This window comes from Patagioenas fasciata, chromosome 3 (assembly GCF_037038585.1).
Source record: "Patagioenas fasciata isolate bPatFas1 chromosome 3, bPatFas1.hap1, whole genome shotgun sequence".
Lineage (NCBI taxonomy): Eukaryota > Metazoa > Chordata > Aves > Columbiformes > Columbidae > Patagioenas > Patagioenas fasciata.
In genome coordinates, this window is record NC_092522.1 from 29,219,198 (window position 1) to 29,235,737 (window position 16,540).

At 40.8% G+C, this 16,540-nt stretch overlaps 1 protein-coding gene across 8 annotated transcripts in view; it reads left to right on the forward strand.

Annotated features, from left to right (window-relative positions):
- Positions 1-16,540, forward strand: part of PACC1 (proton activated chloride channel 1) — a 91,853-nt gene that overhangs the window by 71,897 nt on the left and 3,416 nt on the right. For 3 of the 8 annotated variants that reach the window (XM_071806000.1, XM_071806001.1, XM_065835568.2), the window contains 6 exons: positions 2,272-2,431; positions 3,983-4,192; positions 6,135-6,289; positions 7,749-7,891; positions 13,124-13,268; positions 16,106-16,210. In XM_071806000.1, coding sequence (XP_071662101.1) covers positions 2,392-2,431; positions 3,983-4,192; positions 6,135-6,289; positions 7,749-7,891; positions 13,124-13,268; positions 16,106-16,210 — 798 coding nt within the window. In that variant the 5' untranslated portion in view covers positions 2,272-2,391. The remainder of the gene's footprint in view (positions 1-2,271; positions 2,432-3,982; positions 4,193-6,134; positions 6,290-7,748; positions 7,892-13,123; positions 13,269-16,105; positions 16,211-16,540) is intronic. The other 5 variants (XM_071806002.1, XM_065835567.2, XM_071805999.1 and 2 more) reach the window with 3 other exon arrangements.

Below are 16,540 nucleotides of genomic sequence, written 5' to 3' on the forward strand. Positions count from 1 at the left end.
GCAGTTGTTTCTCACTCAGCTGCACAGGCTGAGCCCAGAGGAATGCTGAGCAAAGGTCTGTTTCATGCTCTTCCTGCTCTTGACGTTCTATCCTATCTCTGTATCCTTTTGCACGTTTAACTGCCCTGCAAGTTTGTGCTTATTCTGCATTCACACCACGCTTCACCACTTTATCAAAAATAAGATGTAGGAAGAGCTGGCCCATGAGTGTATACACAGTTGGTATATTCCAGGTTCACTGTTGTCAGTCGCCTTGGTTTGGGGATTCTGTAAAGCATGGAGAAAGTAGAATCAGCTGTCATGCGGTAATGCTGTGCTGGCTTCTCAGTTGTTAAGGAAACTGCTGCTTAATACACCTGTGAGTCATTGGGTTTGCAGGTCTGTGCTGCTGTGCCTTGTAGAGTCATTGTGCTGAGTGTTGTACACTCAAAATGCAGTGGCTGAGCCATGAACAGTGTTGGGCTTTTGGTGGCCTCAGTGGGTTTATGAAACTTCACCTCTTGTCAAGTCAGGTGTTTGGTATTTTCAGTGAAATAAGTTGGTTTTAGGGGGGTCTTGCACATCAGCTCAACTTGCTGCACTCCTGCTTTTTGTTGCATGTTATGTTCTTAAACTTGTGTTGGGATCTCCTTGCTCTCAAGGAATAGCATTTGCTTTCCCTCTGTGTAACCTCACTTGATGGGGTGCCTGTACCTGAGGAACTGTGGCTGAACCAGAGAGGTGTGGGAGTCAGATGGGAAACTGCAGTGACTCTGTAACTTATGTTAAACTTTTTGGATCAGCTCCAGTATAAGGAATTTGCATTAGTCCAATTGGAACTGGCTTCTTAGCTGATTCAGCTTAACCAGTACAAGAGGTTCAGTGAATACTCATGTGTCAGAACAGCTTTTTTTGGATCAGGTAAGAGAACTGGTGTGGTTCTGCAAAAAGGATCAGAGTATTAATTTTCATTTATTGTAATTGAAAAAAATTATCTTTGGTTGGACCCTGCTAAGCCCCCCTGCAAATGAGCCGAGATTAGCCAATTAGTTACCTCCATACCTCACACCACGGGAAATCATGCTGTATGTATATGCAAAGCATTTAAAAAGAACTGGGTAACTGCTTTCAGCTTGCTTTGTGTGGTGGAATATGGCAGGAGATTATGGGGACTTTACGTCAGACTTTGAAGACGTAAAGTGAATGGACTCTTTCCTAATAAGTGCAAATGATGATTTGTTAATGGTATAGTGATGATTTCAATGCAGAATTGAAGTTGTGTGAAATAAAAGCACTTCCTTATGGATACATGCATATTACTGTTGAGTAAGTTGGGGGTGTAAAGTTCAATAGCATTCAGTGTGGCTGCTATATTAACTGTGCCCTCATTTTTCTTGAGATCAGGACAAAGGTAATCTTTCATACCTAATTAGGTAGGTGATGCTGAGTGTTTAGCTTGGACAGTTACTGTGTAACACATTATGTGCTGCAAGCTTATGCCATGGTTTGCTTTGCCGTAATCTACATGTCAGTCCCTACCATGAAAGAAATTTGGAAAATGTACAGGAGATACTTTATATAGACATAAAAAGTCTAATGCTTCGTGATCTCATGTGACGCCTATCTGATCTGACAACCTTCTGACTTTGACGGAAGCGTCTTGGCGGTTTGGGCCCAGAGCTCTGAATACAAAACCAAGAAAACATCTGGTCTCTGTTGCTGTTTTAGAAACACTGGAAGACTAATTAGTTGCATAACCACTAATATATAATAATATGTACAGTGAGCTCAAATAAGTACTAGAAATGTAGGGATGTTTGGCTGTTGTAATGACCCACCTACATATGTGGCTGAGACTGCATTTGAGCTGCTTGCCCTAATACCTGTCAAAATGCAACTTGCCCCTTTTGCACCTCTTTGTTAAGAAGTGCTAAGGCTCTGTTTGCTGGTATGTGCTGTGGTTTGTTTATGCCTAAAAATACATTCCTGAGTGACAGAATGAAGTTCCTCCTGATTTCAGAGGGCATTGTCCTAATTTGGGGTTTAAAGTGAGCTGAAGCTGCCAGGGAAACAATTACTTTGATCTTGAAAGAAAAGGTGATGTTATTGTTGAAACAGCAGGGTGGAAGAAGGTTAAATTTAATGTGCCATCATTCTCTTAATTTTGGCTGTTGGTCTACGTAAATGTGGCTCTTGCCTTGTGAACAAATGGAACAGATGTTGGGTGCTTTTTGACTGGGGGCATATTTTTGTGTGTTTGGTTAGTTGGAGCCTCTTTTATTTGTACCATAGAAATTCCAGCAATTGCAAGTTGAGAGCATGTTTGGAAATTGAACCACTGTTTTAACTACACAGCTGAGTGAAGATGTGGAGCGAGCATCTGAAAACCCAGCAGATGAGAGAGAAGGAGAGATGGAAGTTCATGAAGATACCAGCTCTGTTATTTTACCAGGTGAGAACTATTGACACAGAAGTTACCAGCTTTAAGTACCCAAAAAGCTGCTTCCATGTGTGGTTGAGTTTGTTTGTTTTTATAAATTGTATTTCTGAAAGGAAACAAACCAGTGAATTACTTATTTCGGGGAATAAGTGCTGATGGAAAGCCAAGGAGTTTTTTCCAAGGATTGAGAACATTTCTTTCTCATGAACTGTGCTCAGTCAAAGAAGATTCAGCACATCTGGTTCTGAGATAGCTTTGTATGTCATCTTCCTTTCTTCTGTCTCTTAACCTGAGTTGCCGTGTTTGTGATGGCAGCAGATTGCAGGCAAAATCTGTGCCAGTTTTACATGAGCAAGGTGCCATATTGAATAGATGTGCTTTTAAACAGGTTTTGGTTTGGACTTGCATTTGGAGGGTGCAGGGCAGTGTTAGATGGGCTTGTTGCAACTCAGATGCAGGTGTTAAGGTAAGCCAACCTGAAATTACGATCTCCTAAATGTTTTGCAGCTGTTTAATTTCCTTGGCTGCCATCTCCTGGCATATAACTTGGGAACATGTGTGTAACCATAGATCTTCTTAAGAGGTTATGTGTTCAGCAGGATTTACTAAAAGGCTAGTGTTGGCTGTAGTAAGGAACAAACACCAAACCATGCTATTATAGTTGAAGGGCAGAGTGTGGCATGGCCTGAAAGGGCCTGACTAATTAAACTACACCACACAAAAGAGTCCATGTAAAATATCCCTATTTATCTCCTTTCCTATGTTGGCTTTTAACGCCCCTTTTGTGTGTTCAGCTGTATATCGCTCACAATCAAAACGTGACATGTAACTCAAGAGTATGTGAACTTTTCCCTTACAAGTATTGCCAAAAGAAATAGAAATGCAAGGAGCATGGGGAAAGCAGTGTCTATGAACAAGTGAGACTAGTGTGAAGATTTTCAGAAAATATGCTTTGAAGGCAAGGAGACTGTGAGAGAATTGAGTCAGTCTTTTTCTAGATGTAATTGGAAGAATCCTCTTGTGAGACTTTATGTAGTGTGCACAAGGAGTTATGGAGTCCAAAAATAAGAGGGTAACAAATATCTAGTGACTTCTACCATGATGGAGATGCAATGCAGGTACCTGTGTGAGAGCATTAGATTATATTAAATCTCTCTGCTGATGCATAAGCATGACCGCAGACTGGGAGGTGGGGGGAAAGGAGTTGCTTTTTCCAGGAGGAAAGATGGAACATCGACAGACGTTTTTTCATATGAACTTTGACCTTTGTTTCCAAGTTGTCCTTGAGAATAAACTTGTTTCCTGCCTGCCATGTCCTTAAGCAGAATGACAAATGCAACATGTGAAAAAGAGGCACAATCTTTGGATGATTGTGCCTCATGCTTGAGAATGAAGCATCTGTCTAACTGATAATCAAAACCAGCAATAGTTGTGTTTTGTTGGTTTGTCTTTTTTTAATCTAGCTGAGTTTGAGGCTTACTTTCCTCTTTGAATAAATGCTACATAAATTCTGTCCAGCTATCTGTATTTTACAGTCCTAATCCATATTCTGTTTGGTTCCAGATAGTGAACTGGGTACCACTGCCCCTTCTTTGCGTTTCAGCAAGACCTGCCTAAAGAATGTTTTTTCAGTAATTCTCCTGTTTATTTATCTGCTGCTCATGGCTGTAGCTGTGTTCCTTGTCTACCAAACCATAAGTGACTTCAGGGAGAAGCTCAAGCACCCAGTGATGTCTGTCTCTTACAAGGAAGTGTCCTTGTACGATGCACCCGGTAAGAGTGATAGCAAACAAAATGGGTTGTTGTCCACATTCATCTTATTTCACATTTTTGGTGTTGATTCTCCAGGACCCAGAGTGCAGGTAATGCTTTTGACCCAGGTCTTTCACTTCCCCTTTTTTTTAATCAATGTTGTGTTGAGTTTGCATGGAAATGTTAATATTACATGGCAGATTTTGGGAGCTTTCATGCCAATAACATGAATGACAGTAGCTATGGAGCATTATGTAACATTTGATAGATAAGTGTTTTCAGACTCTAAAATGAGTCCTCTTTTAGGGAAAGAAGGTAATTCCTTATGGAAATAGTCCCAAAAGTGTATTGAGCAGGGTAGATGTTTATCAGGACCTCAGTGCTGCACTGGACAGTGAGATGGTGTTGACCCTGAAGAAGGTGAATTTCTCAAACCTATCCCAAAATAACCACAATGGCACTTTCTGCTGCTGTTCTGCATTGTTTACAACTTAGTATTACATCAGTAGGCAGTGAAAATGTGATGTGACTGCAGGGAACAATGTTGGCATAAAAACAGTGTGGCATCAGAAAAATGTGTTTCAGTTTGCAGGAGGGATTACGCCACAGAAGCATGTTTGAATAGTGAGTTCTGTTGTTATTATTATTTTTTTAATTATCCAGTAACCATTCATATCTAGAGCTGTGGTAGAAACGCAGCTCAAACAGTCATAGGTCAGTTTCCAATTTAAAAATAACACTTTTGTTTGAAATGTTACCACATTTTGCAAATACCCGCTCTGGTAATTGTGGCTGAAAGCTCAATGTTTCAAGTTGTCGCCATACTCCTGTAGTTGTTTTTCTCTGTGGTCAGTTAGGCTCAGCTCTGTAAGTAGGTCCTTGTGTTTGGACCATATGGATCTGCCTATAAGAGCAGGCTTTTCCCTCTTTTATTTTACTTTTTTTTTTTTTTCTTTTTGTGAACTTTTCATTCAGCAAGAGGAAGAAAATGCTCTGTTAAGGTGTTGAGATGGCAAGTTGCAAGCATGGAGCACTGAAGAAAGGGATAAAGCCTGTTTAGACTGAAACATGCTGGCTGCTTTGACGTCTCGCATTTTAGCAGACAAGTCATGTCAGTAGTGAGAGTTAATAATATCTAATGAATCATACTTTTTTTTTTTGGTAGTTGGTCTAGATTATCTTCAAGCAAGCTTGTTTCCAATACTGAATGTGGCATGTGTGGTATAACAGGATTTTTGGGCCCTGTATTTTGCTAGCCTTCTACTTGCTGAGGTGACTGAGGTTCTTCTAATGCATGCTGTTGGTCTGAAACAGTACGTTTGTTTTATATGTGAATTTTCATATAGGTGAAGTAGTAGCCTACCTACCCAGTGATATAAGTAATAAGGGATGGTAACAGTTAGTACTTGTTTGATGGCTTTTTATCATGACATCATATTCAGTGAACAGACAATCCTAAATGTTCCAAAAAGTATCTTTTTTACTTTTATTAGATCAGCCAGTGATCTTTAATCTGTCATGCATAGTACATACATTACTTCCAATTAAAATTTGACATGTTAAATTGTAACACGTGAAAACATGTACATGCTGAACCACTACATGTTCCATTTGACTTCAGTAGCTTCGTAACTTCACACATTCATGTAATCTGGGGTAAGAGAGGCTGTGTTATGTTAGCTACTGGCTTGTGGGAAGACGTGGGAAACTTTGGAGCTTCTGTGAATCTTCAGTTGTAACAGAATATGAACCCTGATTTTTTTCAATGCACTGGGGGGGGTCTATGCTGATGGAGCTGGCACTTTTGTCCTGCTCCAGAAAAATGCTGAAGCATGTGGTTCGATATGATTGTTTTGCTGGATCTTGAGGATGTCTCAGTATCTGTGGGATTAAATCCCAGAATGAAAATCTAGGTACTTGGGAAATAAATCAGCTCTCCTCAGCGTTTTTTCTCCCCAAACAGGTATTGCCTTTTACCCAGGCAAGGCTCAGCTGCTTAGCTGCAAGCATCATTATTATGATCACATTCCGCCTCTGATAAATCCAGGTCAGCCAGGAGACATTGAATGCACCACTCAGAGAATCAACTACACGGATCCTTTTACTAATCAAACTATGGTAATAATAATATAAAAGAACAGAGCTTATTCAGTGGAGTTTTTCTACTGGTAATGGTATTTGAAAGTAAAAATATGACCTTAGTGCTGCAAAAAATTCTTGCTTCTAGTTTTTTTTTTTTTTTTTCAAACCATCTATCCTATTGTTTTCAGAAGTGTAAAAGACCCTAGTCAGTGTGTGTTTGTGTGTGTTATGGAAGACCAGCTGTTATGTGGGTGTGTGTGGCACGAAAACCTGAATGGGACAAAATAAGTAATTTTTCACAATGAAACTTTATTCCTCTCCTAAAGGAACTGGCAAGCGTACTCCTTGATATAGGAAATCTAGCTTTGACTGAAAGCAGTAACAGTAATTCCAGTAAAGCAGGATAGCTTATCTCTTTTGCTATGTTCGCTAGGAGTTACATACTATTTTTGTCACCCTTGGAAAAAACTTAACTGGGCACCAGGCATTTCATTACACTGATACACCGTGTGCAAAAAAGATGAGTACATTGTGTGATAGTCTGTCTTAAATTGCCCTTAAAAATAAAGGAATTCTGGCTTCTGTGTAAATAAATGTTCAAAAAATAAAGTATTGAATATGGCCATTTGTATCTAAAGTGATTGATCAGGTTGTTTTTAAGGAAACTAAACATTAACAAACTATCTAGGTACCTGTTTTGGTCAGCTTTTTTCTCTGAATGCTTCGTCTAGTCAACATTTCTTTTTGGGAAGCAGCTCCTTAGTATATTTGAAAGTAGTATCTAGGTGCAAGTCTAATTTAATTTCTGCCACGAATATGCTCTTTTTGAATGTTTTAACAGACTAAGAACCTACATTTTATGCTGCATGGTAGATTTATTTAGAAGCTTGCTGATCCCATAGGCTCTAGTCCTGCAGTGGAATGGAGAGGCACTGAGGCAGAGACCTCTGGACCTCTCAGCCCTATTCAAATTGGCCGAGTCCTTCTGCAAGCAGCAGCTTGCTGTTCTGTATCATGCCTGCACTACTTGAAGTTGTATTCTACCTGCTAGCATTTTTATTTTATTTCTGTGTTTCCTTTAAGCAGCTTAACTTGAGGTGCTGTGGGCTGTGAATCTGTTCCTCTTTCTCAAAGAGAAGCCTGATGTTTTCCACATCAACTTGTTTAATATCAAGAGCTGAAATGTTTCAGACTGTAGTGCTCAAAACAGTTTTGATTGTCCAGAATGCAGGTTGCAGGGCTTTGACTGTGGTAGAACGAAAGCAGATTTCTTAGAAAACTACAAAATCTTGATATAAGGACTTCATTTTTAAACTAAAAGGAGAGATTCAGTTTGCGTTCTTGTTAGATATTTTAATAGATGCGTACTTCGTCATGGCCAAGAAAATCTTGCTCTGTATTAGATTTCTATAGAGTATTAGTGCCAGGTGGCAAATTAATGAACAGGAAATGAGAACTCCCTCGCTACTCTCACCACCTCTCTGTCTGCTTACAGAAGTATGCTTTGGTTGTTCAAGGCCCTCGTGATGTGAAGAAAAAGGAACTGGTGTTTTTGCAGTTTCATTTAAATGGAACAGACCAAGATTTTAGTGCAATCGACTACCTTCTGTTTTCTTCTTTCCAGGAGTTCATCAACAGGTATGGAAAGGGATGAGCCTGTAATTGCATTGAACTTGCTACAACAATACTAGTGAAAGCAGGGTTTATAAGTGAAAATCAGACAGGCTTTTTTTTTTTTTCTTCCATGTTTGGGTTACACTGATACTCTTTCATGTCTTAGGTTACTAATATTACTTTTTAGAAAGTGAAGTGAGGACTTTTTCAGTGACAAAACTGCCCTTCAGTTATGCCTCAGCCACTTGTTGCTGCATTTTCTGTAAGTTTGAAGCTTGTGCTGGCTTCCTGCTGTTGTTGGTTTGGGTGATCAGGAAGTGTGCTATCCTGCAAAGTGAGCTCAGGAAGTGCACTGAGAACATTAATGTTTCTGAAGCTTTTACTTTTTTTTTTTTTTTTAAGCAATTACTGTGAAGATCAGATCCCTAGATTGATTTGTTGTGATTTCGTTGAAAGATTAACTGTATTGCTTTGTATTACTAGCTTTATGTAAGATTCTACAGCATGATGTAATTTCATAGATGGGGTTTTCAGAATTGCTTCATATTGGTTTGACATTGGTGCCATTGGAATTATTCATCAGCCTTCTTCCAGTTTTAACAAGAAGTGGAATTGCCTTGAACTTTCTTGAATGCCTTACCCTTTTTCCCACCTTGTGAGAATGAATTCCGTACTGTTTGATTTTTGTTTTATTTAAATTTGAGTTCTGTTCTTCTCTCTGTGGTCCAGATGAAAAGCTAGACAAGATATATTAGTCACAAGGCCATATGCAGAACAAAATTAGTTGAGGGAGCGGAAGAGAAGTAACAGATTTTATCATAACAAAGCATTTGTGGAGGCTTGGACATGATCATATTGGTGCTTGTCAGATGGAGCAAAGACTGGAAGTGTTCAGTTGCAGTATCTCTGGGTGGGCAAAGACCAATTATCTGAAGTTGCTCTTTACAAAAGTATTTCTAGCTCAGTGAAGGAGAACTTAAGTCATTAAGTACTTTCTATAACTGAACTTCATAAAATCCTAGTGTTTTAGGTATATTAGGCATTGACATTTCAGGGTGAGAAAATACCGGTTAAGAGTATCGATGTAGAGGGTGCTACTTGTTCCTTCTGTGTTGATTTTTCACAGTTTTTGTGGCTTGTGCTGCAGTTAGTGGTATGTACAGTGCGACCGATACCAGCAAGGTGCACAGCTGTGTCTGTGTATACTGCAAGACATGAGCACTGTCTGAGAGCAACTCTGGTGAAACACAGAGCAGAAGGCACAGTTGTGTTGCATCTGGTTCCTGCCTCTTTGCAGAATGAGCCAACTTGCCAAGACACAGCTTGGTCTGAGCATACTCCAGTCTTGGAAGCCACATTTCTGTGCTTAGTGTACCAATGTGCAGATAAGCCATTTTAAAGAGCTGTTTCTTCCCAAGTTAAAGCATATACTACTTAAGTACTTCTGCAATCAAGCTGCATGTCTGCATGCTGCTGGCCCAAATGCTTGTGCCACATGTTGTGCAAAGGCAGGTTAGAAGTGCAAAGCAGCAATAAACAGTATTACAAAGGTTCTAGTTTCAAGGCTATGTTTGTGCCAGTGTAGGCGAACAAGTAAGAACCATCTGTAGGCTGCCTTGGAGAAACCTGGATCGCAGCCTCTTGCCTCCAGTTTGCCAGGTCAAACTGGTTAGGTGGCAGAATCAATCCCCGAAGCAATGGGGGAATGTCGTGTTGTCCCTAGAGAAGCTGCCTTGTCTCACTGTTGGAAGGCACGAGAGCAAAGGCTGAGCCTGGGTTATGTTTGCAGCAAAGTGAAAAGGTAGGAAATGGTGGTGTCTGTTTGGGACCGCATCCTTTCTGCCTCTTTGCAGCAGGTGGTAGGAATGTGAGTTAAAACTGGTTTTGAACTAACCCAGATGATGGTAAAATTGGCAAAGGTACGTAGGCCTTTAAACTCAGTAGTAAACGATCTGCATGTCTAGGTGAAATACAGTAACAGAACCAGTTGTGCACCAGAAGCCAGTTGAGTTTCTTTCGTAGCATTCTTCAAAGCTTGGTACAAATTGTATGGCTTGTCTTGCTCAGCCTTGTGTCTTGCTGTCCTGGTGTCCTGTGGCATCAACTGGACAGGCTCAGGGCAGCTTCAAGGTTTGTTTTCTCCTGACTATGAAGTGCATGTGAAACCACATGCATTTGTGGAATATACTCGTTCTGTCCAACTTCCAGCAGAAAAGAAAATAGAAATGATTTCCAGTTCATCAGCGGTTGCTAAATATAGTTGATGGGAAGTCTGGACTAAGATGTCTGTAGAAACTGTTGTGTATTGACAATGCAAGTTTTGCCCTTCCATGCAGCCTCTAAAAACTTCAGTTACTTGCTGCTGTTAACTACTTCTTCTGACAAAGTGTCTCACTGATTATGAGAGCATATTATTAGCACTGTGTCCAGCAATTAATGTGAGGTGTTATTAAAGATGTTGAGATATATGCTAAAACTGATGAGATATCATAATTACCTATACCTTTTTTTTTTCCATGGCTGCAAACAGCTTATGTTGGGCTGGGCAGGCAGACTGCTGTAAGATACATGTGCAGGGTATTCCATCATCTTAAATCACAATCCAAACTCCCTTGAAACTGGCGAGAAGAGTCCTGCTGTATCTGCACCACAGTTCCTGTGTAGGCAGGATTATATGCAGCTCACTTTTGCTTTAAATGGCAATAATTGTATCAGTGAATGCTGCTGCAAGTGTCAGCAATAATAAAAATAGCATCTGGGAACTTGTATCTTTAAGCGATTTTTCAAGGCATAGCAAGTGGTGAGGACTCAAGATACACCTGTTTCTGTCAGGGGTTTTATTCTCTGTTGCTCCTGGGTTAAAATTGAGTCCACAGACTACATGAGACTGGCACTGCATGCTAGTTTTGTTCTGGCCATCACAGAACACTGCTGGACTGTGTGCTATTTTTGGCCTGTGAGTTGGAGGGATACTGCCACTGGCTTTTTAAAATTTTTTTACGACAGTGGCAGCTACTGTCTGTACCATATTAATTGGAAGGAAGAAAATAATGAAACCCTTGCAAATTACCAAAAAAGTGTAGTTAAAAATACAAGTTCCTTTCCTAAACTGTCATTAGTATAATACATGGGTTTAAGAAGAAAATCCTCTTGAACATAGTATTGACAAAGCTACTGTTAGTGTAGCATGTAAAATAACTTACAGCCATGTGAGATGATGAATACCAGTCTGAACAGATCAGAGATTATTTAAGGGTCTGAACAGAACTCCACATTCATGTCTCTGGTGTGGATTGCTGTGTGCAGAGAAATCAATGATAACATAGAAGGGTTGAGATTTTTGGTACCATACAGTCTGGTCACCAGAGAGCACTGGCTGTGGGGAAAGCGGGGCTTTGTGGCTCACCTGAGTGAGACAGTGGCCTCTTGCACTTCTTTTTCTCTGCTGTGATGGAGAAATTTTTGCATGATCTTGAGGTACAATTAATATCCTGGGAGAGCCTGCTGCAGAGTATTCCAGGAATCTTACCATCTGGCTAAAGGGCAGTATCATAGGCAGAAGAACAAAATAAAATGAATTAATATGTAACCTTCGTATGTTGTCTGTCTTTGGGGTGAAGAGGGAATTAAAATAAACTGCCTGGAAAATTACTCATCTTAAAATCCCTTGCCTGTCTTGTGTTCACTTAGCTGTGTGCGGTTTTTAAGATGCTTTATTTGCTATTTGCTATGAATTGTACAAACCTTGTGACTCTCTGCTCTCCCTGCCCTATTCCACCCACTGCTTTTTATTTTTCCTGGCTCACTGGCAGTGATCTGGATTATGGGCACATGCAGGGAGATGCCTTCTCAGATCACTTCTCCACAGCTTCTCCTAAGATATTATTCATCTTTTTCAAGGCTACAATTACTGTCAAAGGCAAAATATACTACTGCTCTCTGTTCACCATGTAAGTTGTGGCTGTAACGTTCAGCTCTGTGTCGTAACTTCCTGCTTCGATTTTCCATGTTGGTTTGGAAAGCTTTCCTACGATGCTGGCTTTAGTCAGGCATTACACATATGACTGGCCTGTAGAGTGCTAATTTTATTTGTTCCTCTGGGTGGCAAAGCCCCCATGCTCTTCCGTGCTGTTCCATCAGTTGCTGCTGTACCCACATACCGAAGGGGGAGGAAATCATTGTCTCATTAGGTCTCCCAGTGTCATTTTTTTTCATGGTGAGTAGCAGTCAGGCGATCGGCTTTGTTCTGATGCTTTGCTTCCATCTTCCTTGAGGGCGTTAAGGACATGCACTGCCACCCTGGTGGGATCACTAATCAAGCACCTAATGTAACAAACAGATAAAGATACAGCCTGTGCTTTTAATGATTTATGACTCATCACGGTGGTCTACCCCTTCATTTCAAATGAAACCTTGTTGAAAAAGCAGCTGCAGAGCCAGGCTTATTTCATAGAGATGACATGGAAGTAGCTAAAATCGTAGTACTGAGGAGCTCCAAGTAAATAGCCTGGCTAATTCATTGTGTCATGTGCAGTAGGTAGAGAAAGGATGGAGACCAGATATGCCTTAGAGTTGCCTCATTACCTACTCATTGCTACATGAGAGGTATTGGAAGCCTTAAAATGGGTTATGGTAGCTGTATTAAAAAAAAGGATACAAAGTAATCCTGCTGTTCTGGGGCTACAAATATCTGTGATTGCATTTGGGAAAAAAGCCATGTTATTGAAGGTGGGAGCCTTACACCAAAGGTACAGTGTTTCCACAATAGCAGGAATACACTGAATGTAAATTGCAAAGCATTTTAAGTATGTCTGCATTGCAACCAGTTTATTTGCATCCCAGCAATGGGCTGAGAAGCCTGCCCTGCCTCTAGGCTGTTCCTTCCATCTCTTGCTTTCTAGCATTGTGGTGAATTGTTTCCTGTGGTCCTGGCTCTGCTCCTTTCTGTCCCAGAGATGACAGATGAGCAGAACCAAGCTCCCCTATAAGGCAGAGCAGTCCTGGGGGCAGGCAGAAATCTAGGGTGGTGGGGCACCAGGTGAGTCTTCTGTGATTAAGAACACATGAGTGCAAGTGGTGCCATTAATCAAAACATAAGTACTCAAAACATTTTAGGTATGCTGAATTTTAGCAGCTGAAACATAAAAGGAATTGCAAATGCATTTTGAAGTGCCTGTAGGTCTGACATTCTCCTGCGTACAGCGCTCAGATACCGCTCTGAGCTCGGTCAGTAATGTAATGGTCTTTTTCCTTTAGTCCAGAAAAAGCAGAGTTTATGAAGGACTGTGAAAGTTCATACTCCAGCTGGAAGTTTTCCGGAGGCTTTCGAACTTGGGTCAAGATGTCCTTGGTGAAAACAAAAGAAGAAGATGGTAGTGAGACTGTTGAATTCAAACAAGAGGTAAAAAAAGAAAAACATCAGGAAGAGTTTTTTGGGGCCTGTGAGGTTTTTTTTGTTCGTTTCTTTTGTTTCTTTGCATCTATTATGCCACTTGCCACTGAGCAGTTTTGGCTGTACAACTGCATCCTTTCTTAACAGGGAGAGGTTCTGTAAATGCATAAATGTCTTGATGCGTGCGGCTGTCGGTAGGACTTAGTGAGACATCTCAGGTAAACATCCCCTAATGGGGAGGCGAGAAAGTCCAGGGCTTGAATACGCTGTGACAGCTGTAGTCTGAGGTAAGGGTCCAAAGAGACGGACATAGAAATGCTAACACAGCTGTCTTTAGTTAAAGATGTGGAACAACTGCCAAAGGAATTGTCTAAATAATAGCTGGTATAGGAAAGAGGTAGTTTTTAGGTTACCACAAGGGCTGATGTGAGGATGAAGCGGTAAACATAAGCCTTTTATCCTTTGTAGCATTCTCCTGTCTGCTTTTTGATGGGGACTCGGATTTTTATCTGTTGAGTATCTTTAGAAAAATGGAGTAACTTAACTTCTTGCATCATTTAAAACTAGAAAATACACAGGTAGAAGATGCAAACTTAGCCAGAGATTAAATGAGTTTGACTTTCATTCCTGTGCTGTTCACACTAATGGACAGGAGACTAATTGTGTTTTGAGTTTATCTTGCTCCCAGTGTTGGTTGGGGATAGAGTGTCTTGTTGGTGATGAGAAATGAGAATATTAAGAGAAATCTTTTTCAGACAGTATGTGTTTCAGAGGCAACATGGTCTCTTAGTGTACTGTACACTTGAAAAGAGTACTTTGTGGAGATTAAAATGATGCAGAATCTTCAGTTCCCTGATTTTTAATTTTCACAGTTAGGGCCTTATGGGAAGAGCAGAGCTGTGACTGAGGTGGGTACCCTCCTGCTTCACTGGAGGAGGCAAAGCCCAAATCTGTGCAAGTCCCAAGCTATGCCTTAGTTTGGAGGAAAGGATGCATCAGTCAGCTGCTGCCATGGATATGCTAACAGCAGTTGTCTATCTATCCCACATTGCCTACAGCTCTGTATCACTTGCCATTTGGTACTTACTAGTGTAGCACTTTTGGAAGTCATCTTTTGTGTGCCCAAGTCTAACATGGTGTGAAGTGGAAACAAAAGGCTGACTGAAACTCAGAAAAAGCTGAGCTTTTTGTGACCATGAACATCCATTTAGTCCAGCAGTTATGACTCTGATCATCTGGGTAGATGAATGCTGTGTTGGGCTTATTTGGTTTTGTGAGGTGTGTTTGATTAAAAAACAAAACAAAACACCAACCTAGGAACTAGGAGTCAGTACGAATATGAATTTTGGATTACAGATCCCTCTTAACAATACAGTAGAAGTTGAAATAGCTCAGCCATAAATTGTACTTGCTTTGTTTGACAGTGTCTCATCAAATTGCATAAGGAAGTCCATTAGCCTTTCAAATCTAAAAGGTGGGAGACAGCATACCAGAAAGGTGGATACAAATATTAGGTCAACTACCAGAGTCAGTCAGTCTGCTGACTGCCTTCATTTAGCTTTGTGTACTGTGTGCTTCCTGGTGCACACTTTTCTCTAATGAGTGTAGTTGGAGTGATGGTATGCTGCAATTATTAAATGAGCTGTAGAAGTATGGGGTAACCCTGCAGTAAAGGTGTTTGACCAGAAAACATGAGGTGGTGAAGCTCCCACGTGCTCTGGATGGACACACGAGTGTTCTAGCTCCCGCTTTTTTGTGTTGGCAGCCTAAAATCAGGTCAGGCAGGGTGTGTGGAGATGGCTGATAGAAATCATGAAGTATTTGTAAAGAAACTAGATTTCTGTGGTAGGTAATACAATGTCTGTTTTCATAGCTATAGTTCCTGTCACAATCCTGAAATGAAGTTACAGTACTGCTGGATTACTTCCAGTACATTGTTAAACCAGTGTAGGAAGAGCAGCAGGACACCCCTGTGCACTCACCATGATGTAAATACTCCTTTGAGGGCTGGAGAAGGGAGCGGTTCTTCCATCATGTTTTCAGCTGCAACTCTGGGTGTTTTCCTGTTCCATAACTGCCTGGCTGTGAGTGGTTTATATTGTCTCCTAGTGGCTCAGGGGTGGTACAGATTGGTGTGACTGTCTGTGTACAAACCCCTGTAGTTCCCCTCTGAGCTGGGGGTGTGTTACATGATAAATGTTCTTCTGAGACCTGATGTCTTAAGACAATGGTTTCATGTGGCTGTAACATCAAGCTGGTACCCTAAACTGGTGGAATTGCGCTGAAGCTCTCTGCCAGTCAGTGCTAGTTTAAAACGGTAACCTGGTTAATGGGCGGTATTGGGAAGTATGGTTTTGTTAACATCTGGGCTTCCTTCCCTTCTGTTTTCATTCTGCACTTGCTAGCATCTTCTGCTTTATCCTACAACTGTTTTTTTGGTTATTTTTTTTAAAGTCTTCCTGCTACCATTGTGAAGTTCTCTGGTAAATATAAAGTAGCTTATTATTTATTCATGAGGACTTTCCAAATGATGTTTTACTCCATGCAAATGAACACTGGAAATGTTATTTCCCCCCTTGAAAGGGAAAACCTATGTGACATAATAAAGGCCCTGAATACCAGTGTAAAAATGGTATTGCAGTGTTTCACTAAGTAAAAAACAGAAAAAGAATATGAACATGAGACAGGTGGAAGAAACTGTGGTAGCCTCCTTTTCCAGGTAGAGGAAGGCCGAGTCTCTGAACAGTCTGCTGTTTTCTTCTTCTTACAAGCCTTTTCTGTTGTACAGATGACTCATTACACTACTGAAGAAAGTAACCTGCATGTTTTTATTTTCCTCTCTCCAGACTAGCGTGGTTAACTATATTGACCAGAGAACTAAACTGAGAAGTGACCAGCTGTTTTTTGTGGTGTTTGAATGGAAAGATCCATTTATCCAGACTGTTCAAGATGTGAGTAACGCCAGTCCCTTTTCAAATCACTGGCTGCTTGTACATACTCATGGTTTTTGTGTGTGTGTGTGTGTGTGTGTGCGCGCGCAAGCCTGTTACCTCACTCCTAGCAGAAATTCAGAGGAAGAGTGAGGTTACTTCTAAAATTTCAGTCTAAGCTCCTCCTTATATCCAGTAATGTGTGTTCTGCAGAGGTCAAGACCATTTGATGCTTTTCCTTGGCTTGGAGCATTCTGTTTGCAGCTAGAGGTGCACATAGTTAAGAAGCAGCACATCCCCTGTGTTCTAGTGAAGTGTAGCTTAAGGTCAAGTCTGAACTTTCTGCTTAAA